The sequence below is a fragment of the Ornithorhynchus anatinus genome, chromosome 17 (genome assembly GCF_004115215.2).
Source record: "Ornithorhynchus anatinus isolate Pmale09 chromosome 17, mOrnAna1.pri.v4, whole genome shotgun sequence".
NCBI lineage: Eukaryota > Metazoa > Chordata > Mammalia > Monotremata > Ornithorhynchidae > Ornithorhynchus > Ornithorhynchus anatinus.
Genome location: NC_041744.1, coordinates 42,678,899 through 42,689,478, shown reverse-complemented (window position 1 = coordinate 42,689,478; position 10,580 = coordinate 42,678,899). Strand labels below are relative to the sequence as shown.

General features: G+C 41.6%; 1 protein-coding gene across 1 annotated transcript; it reads right to left on the bottom strand.

Annotated features, from left to right (window-relative positions):
- Positions 1-444: 444 nt before the first annotated feature.
- On the bottom strand, positions 445-7,910 carry LOC100681180 (natural killer cells antigen CD94-like). The gene is made up of 5 exons (XM_029082593.2): positions 7,820-7,910; positions 5,526-5,612; positions 5,139-5,290; positions 3,520-3,626; positions 445-1,071 (listed from the first exon to the last, which is right to left on the bottom strand). The coding sequence occupies exons 1-5, from the start codon at positions 7,881-7,883 to the stop codon at positions 936-938; spliced, it is 546 nt and encodes a 181-aa protein (XP_028938426.2). The 5' UTR covers positions 7,884-7,910; the 3' UTR covers positions 445-935.
- Between the last annotated feature and the right edge of the window lie 2,670 nt (positions 7,911-10,580).

Sequence of the window (10,580 nt, the reverse complement as noted above, 5' to 3'; positions counted from 1 at the left end):
CTCCTCCCTTCGATGCTTCTTTATCCTAGAACTATGAAACACAATTCAGCACCATGACCTCATTTCATTCAAAGCCTAAACACTTGGTTCTGTTTCAAAAGGATTTGGGAATGAGGTAATAACACTGGTACATATTCTAATTGTTATTAAGTGCCATCGAGTCATTTCCAATTCATAGTGACCCCATGGATATACTTTCTCCAGATCATCCTGTCCACTGCCATAATCTGCCCTTTCTAACTGTTCTTCCATTATCGTTGTTATGGTCTTTATCCATCTAGCTGCTAGTCTGCCTCTTCCACATTTTCCCTGGGCTTTTCTTAGCATTACTGTCTTCTCCAGAGAATTAGTCCTCCTGATTATGTGTCCAAAATATGCTAATCTAAGTTGAATCATTTGGCCTTCCGAAGACCACTTTTCTGATACCATGGGATATAGATCCTGTTTCATTTCCGAGTTAATTTTATTGTCAATCAACATGAATTTCACAAATAAGAATTTAGCATTCACCAAATCAGGCATCTAAAAAAAGGAAAATACAATTTTACTCCTCAGATATGTTATGTGTTATGTGTGTTATATGTTATATAATATGCATTTAAAAACAGGCAAAAAAATCTTTCATTCCATGATTTTTTTTTCTTAATGGTGTATGATACACAGGGGGACCTCAGAATCATTCACTGATGGTAATGAAAGCAATAGTGAGTATTAACTACCACTCTTCATCTTCCCTGTTCTCTGAAGCTTCACTCCTCCAACCTCCCTGCCTCCAACTAGCACACCATTGGTTAGATCAAAGTGCTCAGATCATGGAAAAATAACTTTAAATATTACACCATATGCCATACACAGCAATCAGGGAAGATTTGAAGACGTGGTTGATTTTGAAGCTTTCCACGTGGTTGAAGTCCTTAAGATTTCTGATGGCATTTTTACTCTAGTGCAAAAGCACAAGACTTCTTTTCACAAACAAAGTGACTGATATCTTGGCAGGCTTTTGCTTGCAAAGAATCATTTGACAAAATTCCACAGGAGTTCTCGAGTTTCTGATTTGGTTCCAGTATGTTCCTGTAGGTTAGAGGAAACATTTTAACCAATCAGTAGTATATTCTTGGAATTTGAACCCCACATGGGACCGGGACTGTGTCTGGCCTGATTATCTTAATATCTACCCCAGCAATTTGTACAGTGCTTGGCACATAGTAAGCACTTCACAAATACCATAATTCTTAGTAAATACCATACTATTATTATTATAATGAATTATTATTATTTAATGACTATTTATTTTTTTATTTTGGGGAGGGTGCAAAAAACCCAAAAAAACTGGTAGACATGATTTCTGCCCTTAGAGAGCTTACAATTTAATCAGGAAGGCAGGCACTAAAATTAAATTACAGATTAGAGGAATTAAGAGGAGTATAAAGATATGTTTATTAGTGCTATGCTATGATAGAGATGTAAGTATCCAAATGTTTAGGCAAACCGGAAGGGCTATACAAAAGGCAGTTGGGGAAAAAGAGGTGAGGAGGCCAGAAATAAATCAGGGAAGGCCTTTTGAAGAAGATGTGATAACAGAAGAGCTTTGAGGAAGGGAAGAGCGGTGTTCTCTCAAAAGTAAAGTGTTAGCTAGTACCAAGCAGGAGGGTGAAGGTGAGAAAAAATTAAGAGGCAGGAGTGGTGAGTACGAGGCATGATGAGAAGATTACTTTGAGATGAATGATGGATTCTAGTTGGGACATAGAGAGAAAGGAGAGTAGATTAAATAATAGGGAGATGACTGATTGCTTACCCTAAAGCTGATGGCCAAGAGATTCTTCTTGATGCATAGAGGTATGGACAGCTATTGGAGGTTTTGGGGGAATGAGAAGACTCATGCAGAATAACGTTCAAGAAAAATAATCTGGGCAGTCGAGGGAAGGATAAACTGGAGGCAGGGAGACCAGTGAGGAGATTGATGTTATAATAAAGTTGGGATTGGTAAATCCCTGGACAGTGATGGTCAAGTTAGATAGTAGAGAGTATTTAGGAGGGAAGATGATGAGTTAGGTATTTTACCAACTGGGCCAATGGGAGTTACACACAGAGATTTCCTAGAGGAAGGAGAAAATGTGAGTTTGCAGGCAAAGATAGAGGTCAGGATTAGTGAAGTAAATTTGGGAGTCGCCACATAGAGGTGGGAGTGGAAGCTGTGGGATAAGATGAGCTCCCTAATGGATGAGTGTAGATTTTAAAGAAAAGGTAACATAGAGAAGAACTCTGAGGGACTCCTATAGCTAAGCATTGGGAGGCAGAGAAAGAGCTGATGAAAGAGACTGAGAAGGGGAGAAAGACGTTTATCCACCACCGCCCCTGCCGCCGTATTGCTGCCCATCCTGTGAGTGCCTCTCCACCAGATTTTCCTGGTAGCTCAGTTCTCAGATCCTGATTTAGACCTAGCTAATGGATCACTTTCATCTCGTCTTTGAGAAGGATGGTGGTACAGCCATCTTGGAATCAAGTTACTCTCTTCAAAAAGAGTCAGAATGGTCGCCATCATATGATGGTCCCAAGTGGCTAGTCTCTCTCTCTTGTGTTCTGAGGCCACAGCTGTGTTTTGCTTACCAAGTGAAGCTGGCCCTCTATCCATGCCAGTTCCTAGCACAGAGCTTGATGCATGTGTGCAATGAATATCATTATCGATCAGTTATAACGTTAATCTGGGAAGATTTTGAAGAGTGCAACCAGACTGGAGAGAACGAGGAATGAGGGAGGAAGTCTCTGTGGCATCAGATGCTTACTGTGACAGAGCACTATGCTTAGCATACAGTAAGCACTCAAAAAATGCCAATGATGATTTAAGTTGCACTTTCCTCTGGCTCTATTTGTGAAAGGTTATTTTCAGTTGTGTCAGGCAAGAGTTGAAAATTGCACCATTGGAATAGAATCAAATCTATTTACTGATGGACAGAGACCACCAATATTTCCTCACTTGCACGAAGAATCAGTTTCCTTAATGGTGCTCTTCCAGTGGCCATTTTTCTAGCTGACAGAAGTTTGTCTGGCTATATTTTATTGGGGGAGCTACAGTTGAGAACTGGTCTCTTATGAAAATACCCTAAATAATTGACTGAAGATTCTTTGAAAACAACAGTAATAAAGAGAGAAAAGAATGAGCATATTGAAGAAATTAATTCTGAGATTTCAAAGGATCTAAACACACTCCCCAGAGGAAAAATGATTCAAAGCTTGGAACAAATAACTTAATGGGATTTGAAAAGGAGAGTTTTGGATCCCAAGAATCAGCCCAATCATTTCTGCTACACCAAGATGAGTGTTTTATCCTTAAGAGACTAGGTAGCATGGTATTCCAGGCTTTTTTAAAAGGAAAACTGCTTGAAGTGAAGGAATTCCCTCAGAGTCAACATATTTGAGCTCATTTCTGAGTGAGGCCCTGGAAGATTTTCACTCTGTGGCTCACAAGCTGGATTTAGTAGAAAAGATGCAGTGGAACTGGGACAGTTCCTTGAGACTTACAGGGCAGAAGACAGAGCAGAGCCGTTCACCCACATCCAGGGGCTGGTGGGTCTTTGGCGAGTTAATCCGATCCAGGAAAATTCTTGCAGCTTAGTCTGAATGAACTCCTAGCAGGAAAAAATAGTTAATGATCTAAATTTCTTAGGGAGATCTTATGTTCTGGATTGTCTAGGTAATTCCTGGAATTTTGGTATTTCATGGAAATCCTCCCCGGACACATGGATATTATTCCTATTTTCCCCCTTGAAGAAATGCTACTGGAAGATTTACCAGAGAATGAATTTGGCATAGTTCTAATTAGTCAGCATCCATTTAGATCCCAGTTCAATTCACAAAAACACATGGAAGACTGCTATCCAGTTATAAAGACCTTTGGGGAAGAGTGAACATTTACCGAAACCCTATAGATAAGCAGTTATTACTTTAAAAGTATGATGCCTTCTAAATCTAATTCACATTATTATTAAAAGTGTGCCCTGGGATTGTGATTTCCAGTTTGTGATTCCTATTTGCATTTACTCAGTCTACAAACTATGTAAATATCTGATAGAATTTTACGTTTACATTTCCAATCACTCAATCAATGGTATTTATTGAGAGCTTACTGTGTGAAGAGCACTGCATTAAACACTTGGGACAGTGCCATATAATAGAGTTGATAGACACTTTCTCTGCCCACAATGATTTCCACAGAATCACATGAATGTATTCAGGCTTCCATTCATTTGTTGTTCATATATTATAGGAAAATTTATTTTCCCCCAGATTAACTCACACAAGTGCTGCATTCCTCCTTGAAGAGACATCTGAACATGATGCCATGTGCTCAGTAAATCAATCAATGAAACAGTAATATCTATTGAACAGTTCTGTAGGAAGAGGATTGACTAAGCTCTTGGTAGGGTATAATGGATTTATAAAATTTTGACCTTGCCCAGTGCCAGGAAGGAAAATCTGGATGCAGTAATATTAATAATAATGTTGATATTTGTTAGCGTTTACTATGTGCCAAGCACCATTCTAAGCACTGAGGAAGATACAAGGTTATCAGGTTGTCCCCCCTGAGGCTCACAGTCTTCATCCCCATTTTATAGATGAGGTAACTGAGGTACTGAGAAGTTAAGTGACTTGCCCAAGATCACACAGTCGACAAGTGACGGAGATGGGATTAGCACCCATGACCTCTGACTCCCAAGCCCGAGCTCTTAAATTCTATTTTGACTATTGACTAGTGAGATGAGATTGAGGGAAGCAGTATAGCCTAATTGGAGGACCAGGATTCTAATTCTGGCTCTGCCACTTATCTGCTGTGTGAACTTGGGTAAGTCACTTCACCTCTCTGTGCTTTACTTATCTCTTCTGTAAAATGGGGATTAAGACCGTGAACCCCATGTGGAACAGGGATTGTGTCCAACCTGATTATCTTCTATCTACCACAGTCCTTAGAAAGTGCCCAGCTTATACTAAGTGTTTAACGAATATGCTTTTGGTTTTTCAAAAGAGGACTTTGCATCAAACTAGAAAACCTCAAAGGAATGTTTTCAAACTGGAAGTGAAAGAGATCTGGTCATACAATGACTATAAAAGAAGAGCATGAATTTGCACAAATGTTTCAGTACCAATTCTTCCATATTTTCTACATGCAGAAGAGTAGAATTTCTAGCAATGCAGAAGTCTCTGCTGTCATTCCAGGTTTTAAGTTGCTGAAAAACACGGTAGTATTTCTCTCCATATTGGTAACAACTTCCCGTGTGTAGACTGCGGTAAGTTCCTGGAATAAGAAAACTAATCATTATGATTGGAGTCCTCTCTGTTCTCTGTTCTTTCTCTCAGTGATCCAGAAACCCTCCCCAGACTTGCAGGGGCCTTTGCTGTTTTGGAGGCTGTGGGTTCCGCTGATGGCCCCAGAATCAAGAGCTTTGAAGGGGAGATATGAGAGGTAGGGGAGGTCACTTTCCCTGTGTTTCACTTCACATTAAAATATTATGTTTCTGAAAGGTACTTACCTAAGCTTCCCAAGACTATGGATGTTACAAGGAAAATAAAGGAGAGGATCACAAGCATCATCACGGTGAGTTGCCACGAAGACATAGCTAGATGTTATGACCATGGAAAAAGGGGGATAAATTTATAAGACCAGTAGAAAAAGAACCCTAACTGCAAATCTGAGGGCAATGTTTGTTTGTTTGTTTGTTTGTTCCAGAAGCTTCGATATCCTGTGTGCAGAGCGCTCTACTAAACTCTTGGGAGATGACAGTACAGTTGGTAGAAACAATCCCTATCCTCAGAATCCTACCAAAAGGAAAACATTTATAGTCATTTCCCCCTCCAGAATCTCAGAGACTTTAGTTCAGTTTGTCCTCGCCAGTTGTTTCAGATATTTAACTCCCTTCTCAAATGCCCTGCCCCTCTGCTTCCCCTATCCCTTGCCCCTAATGACCTGACCACCTACTGTATTGAGAAAATTGACACTATCAGGCATAATCTCCCTACAACCTTCCCTGCCCCTGCTCAGTCCCTCCCCATTCCTGCCCCTTCAACTCTCCCATCTTTCCCAGCAGTATCTCTAAAGGAGATCTCCTATTTTCTCTCAAAATCCACCTTTTCCACCTGCGCGTCAACACCATTCCTCCGCACCTTTCAAGACACTTGCACTGCAGTGTGGCTCTGTGGAAAGAGCCCGGCCTTGGGAGTCAGAGGTCATGGGTTCAAATCCCGGATCTGCCACTTGTCAGCTGTGTGACTGTGGGCAAGTCACTTAACTTCTCTGTGCCTCAGTTCCCTCATCTGTAAAATGGGGATTAACTGTGAGCCTCATGTGGGGCAACCTGATTACCCTGTCCCGCTCCAGTCTATTCTTCACTCCGCTGCCCAGCTCATCTTCCTGCAGAAACGATCTGGGCATGTCACTCCCCTTCTTAAACAACTCCAGTGGTTGCCTATCAACCTCCGCTCCAAACAAAAACTCCTCACTCTAGGCTTCAAGGCTCTCCATCACCTTGCCCCTTCCTACCTCTCCTCCCTTCTCTCTTTCTACCGCCCACCCCGCACGCTCCGCTCCTCTGCCGCCCACCTCCTCACCGTCCCTCGGTCTCGCCTATCCCGCCGTCGACCCCTGGGTCACGTCCTCCCGCGGTCCTGGAACGCCTTCCCTCCTCACCTCCGCCAAACTGATTCTCTTTCCCTCTTCAAAATCCTACTTAAAACTCACCTCCTCCAAGAGGCGTTCCCAGACTGAGCTCCTCTTCTCCATCTACTCTCTCTGCCATCCCCCCTTTACGTCTCCGCAGCTAAACCCTCATTTTCCCCTTTTCCCTCTGCTCCTCCACCTCTCCCTTCCCCTCCCCACAGCACTGTACTTGTCCGCTCAACTGTAAATATTTTCGTTACCCTATTTATTTTGTTAATGAATTGTACATCGCCTTGATTCTATTTAGTTGCCATTGTTTTTACAAGATGTTCTTCCCCTTGACTCTGTTTATTGCCATTGTTCTCGTCTGTCCGTCGCCCCCGATTAGACTGTAAGCCCGTCAAACGGCAGGGACTGTCTCTATCTGTTGCCGACTTGTTCATCCCAAGCGCTTAGTACAGTGCTCTGCACATAGTAAGCGCTCAATAAATACTATTGAATGAATGAATGAATATCTACTCCAGCACTTCTAACAGTGCTCTGCACATAGTAAGTGCTTAACAAATACCAACATCATTCCCTCCCTAACTGCCATGTTCAACTGTTCACTCTCCTTTGGCTTCTTCCTCATTGCTTTCAAACATGTCCATGTCTCCCTATCCTAAAAAATCCCTCCCTTGACCCCATGGTTCCCTCTAGTGATCATCCCATCTCCCACCTACCATTCCTCTCCAAACTCCTTGAGTGAGTTGTCTACCACCTGCCATCTCAAGTTCCTCTCCTCCAATTCTCTTCCTATCCCACATGAGCTCACAGATTAAGTAGGTGGGAGAACAGATGTTGAATATCCATTTTAGACCTGAGGAAACTGAGGCACAGAAACGTTAATTGACTTCCCAGGGTCACCAAGCAGGCAAGTAATGGGGCTGGGATTCGAACAAAGTTTCTCCGACTGCCAGGACCATGCTCTTCTCATACTAGGACAAGCAAGTGTTATCTGATTTGGAGGTAAGGACGGTTGTTTCCATGGCCCATAATAAGAAACCACACCCTAGAGAATTCAGCAATTTTCCCGGTGGAGACAGGAATTAATAACCTGGCCCAAGTTACCTGCCCCTGGGCCAAGATACAACAAAACACATGCTTGCAGGGAATTTGAACAGAGTGCACCTTGGTTCTTGGTCTTTCCAGCTGCTTCCCTGGTTTGCAGCTCAGCAACAGTGTGAATTGTCATTTCTACCTGATTCCTCTCCTGCTCGTTCACCCCTGTGGAGTTTAAAAAAAAAAAAAGGGATGCTTTAATCCATAAAAAATACTGAACTTACTTAAAAGGCGGAGAAGTTGACATTCAATATGGGAGTTGTAGCACATAGACATTTTCTGTGGAGCTGATTGTACTACTGAGTGGAGCAACAATCAAGACTGGAAATTGCAGTCATAGGGCAAGCCATCTTCAGATCAAACACGCTTAAATATTTTTGCTTTCAATTGCCTCCAGTTTGTGGATGGAAAAACTGGGGCACAAACAAGGGAGCCACAGTGTAGAGTCTGGTTGAAATATTTGAAGGCCAGAGAACGGAGCACACTTTAGGAACCGGGAGTTTCAAAGAGATCATACTTAACATTTCCAGCTTTTAACTCATTCCACTTCTTCGAACCATCATTTGGTTTCATCTCTTCATAAATGATAGCGTACTCATTTGTTTCTAAATCTGGATAATAGCAAAAAAAGTCTTTAGCAATATTGTCATCAATTGATTAATCAGTCGTACTTATTGAATGCTTACTGTGAGCAGAGCACTCTACTAAATGCATGGGAGAGTACATTATATCAAAGTTCGTAGACACATTCCACAAGAGGCTTACAGTCCAGAGGAGGAGCTTACAGTCTAGCGGATTACCATAAAAATTAATTTTGTAACTTTCGGCAGAGTTATCTCTAAGTGTGGGAAAGAGGATGAAATGGCCTCTTTGAACAGCTCTCCACAATGTTTTATGGATGAGGTTGGAATACTGAAAGAGGAAAAAATTGTAAAAAAGAATAAAGTGAAAATACATACCATAGTAGGGCTGGTCTATCATGTCTACCGACTCTATTGTACTCTTCCATTGGTTTAGTATAGAGAAGCAGCATGGCTCAGTGGAAAGAGCACGGGCTTGGGAGACAGAGGTCGTGGGTTCTAATCCCGGCTCCACCACTTGTCAGCTGTTTGACTTTGCTCAAGTCACTTAACTTCTCTATGCCTCAGTTACCCCATCTGGAAAATGGGGATTAAGACTGTGAGCCCCACCTGGTACAGGGGTACAACCTAATAACCTTGTATCTCCCTCAGTGCTTAGAAGAGTGCTTGGCACATAGTAAGTGCTTAATAAACACCACTATTGTTATTGTACAAAGTAAGCTTTTGATAAATGCCACTGATGGATTGATAGTACCACAGCCCTCTCAAGACCAACCACTGTTAAATATTTGTCTACACACAACAGTTGTTCTTTCCATTTTATGAAGGGAAAAGATGAGACCCAGAGAAAGAAGGCTTAGTGTGTTTGTGTATGAGTATGTGTATGTGTGTGCATGTTTGTGTGCAAACTACTGAAGACCAGAGATATCAAACTATGGGAGCTTGGCAGGAACCGTGCCTTAGTACAGAACTTTATTCAAGTCTGTTACATTTTCAGAAATGTAACTTTGTTTCATGTCGATGTGAAGTACAACATTCTCATTTGTAGATAATAATAACAATGTTAATAATAATAAAAATAGTTTATATTAAGTGCCGACAATGTGCCTAACACTGGAGTAAATACAAGAGAATTCCTGTCCCGTACTAAGGCTCATAATCTAAGAGAAAAGGAGAACAAGGATTTTATTACAACTTAAAGATGAAGAAACAAAGGCATATAGAGGCAGTGACATGATATTGTGATCCACAACAAGTAAGTGGCAGAACTGTAATTAGAATCTGGGTCTCCAGATTCTCAGCCTTCTATTCTTTCACTTGGTCACGCTGCCTTCCTAGATCTATCGATTGATCTATCAATCAGTGGTATTTATTCAGTGCTTACTATGTGCGGAGCCCTGTACTAAGAACTTGGAAGAGTGCAGTGTGAAACAGAGTGGTAGACATGTTCCCACCCACATTGAGCTTACAGTCTAGAGCATATATCTAGAAATGTCTTACTCCATATAGCCAGGAAAATGGTGCTGCGGCTTCCAATGCGATGAGCCTAAATTTTGGATCAGAGGAGGAAATGCCCTTTGACATAGCTACTTCAAAAATTTGATGGACTATGCTGAAGCCACTGAGAGAAGGAAAATAAAATGGAAAAAAGTAAAATAGGAAAGTAAACCCTGGTGCATATTCTTCTAAGCTTACCAAAAAAACTAAGCCTGTCTTCACACAACTGTCACCCTTTCCATTTTGTGGCAGGAGAAAGTGAGAGCCAGAAATATGAGCCAGAGTATAAATCTGATATGTGTTGTTTGGCTTTAGCCCAAGAGATGCCAAGCTATTAGATTCTGGAGCTTTGGGAAAGACCATACCTTTGTTACTATCATTTTCCAAACTTTGCTTATTCAGCATTTCAATAGGACCATTTGCCTTCATAGCTACGTAAGTGACAGCATTCTCTTTTGCCTCTGCATCTGGTTAATCAGAAAGAAATGTCTTTAGCCCGATTAAGATGAGATTTAATTTTACAATTTCCAGCAGAGTTAGCCCAACGTGTGTGAAAGAGGAGGAGATGTTTTTGGCGTACTTAGGGAGGCTGGCAGACAAAACTCTTCTCACCCAGTCTGGGACATGGATTGTCGGGGCTCCTAGTAAGAAGTATAGTATCTGTGGCAATTTTTAAACACCTACTACTTGCCTAGAACTGTGCTAAACTCTAGAGTAGATAGGGTTTGGTTTTCCCCTAAAGATTAGATATC

Bases quoted from the DNA above. Each gene is read 5' to 3' on its own strand.
- LOC100681180 (XM_029082593.2), bottom strand. From the start codon at position 7,883: ATGACAATTCACACTGTTGCTGAGCTGCAAACCAGGGAAGCAGCTGGA. The intron at 5,613-7,819 runs GTGCACTCTGTT...CATAACATCTAG, and splicing joins TGGAAAGACCAAGAACCAAG to CTATGTCTTCGTGGCAACTC. The intron at 1,072-3,519 runs GTAAGTCTCAAG...TCTAACCTACAG, and splicing joins TCTGCTCTGTCTTCTGCCCT to GAACATACTGGAACCAAATC.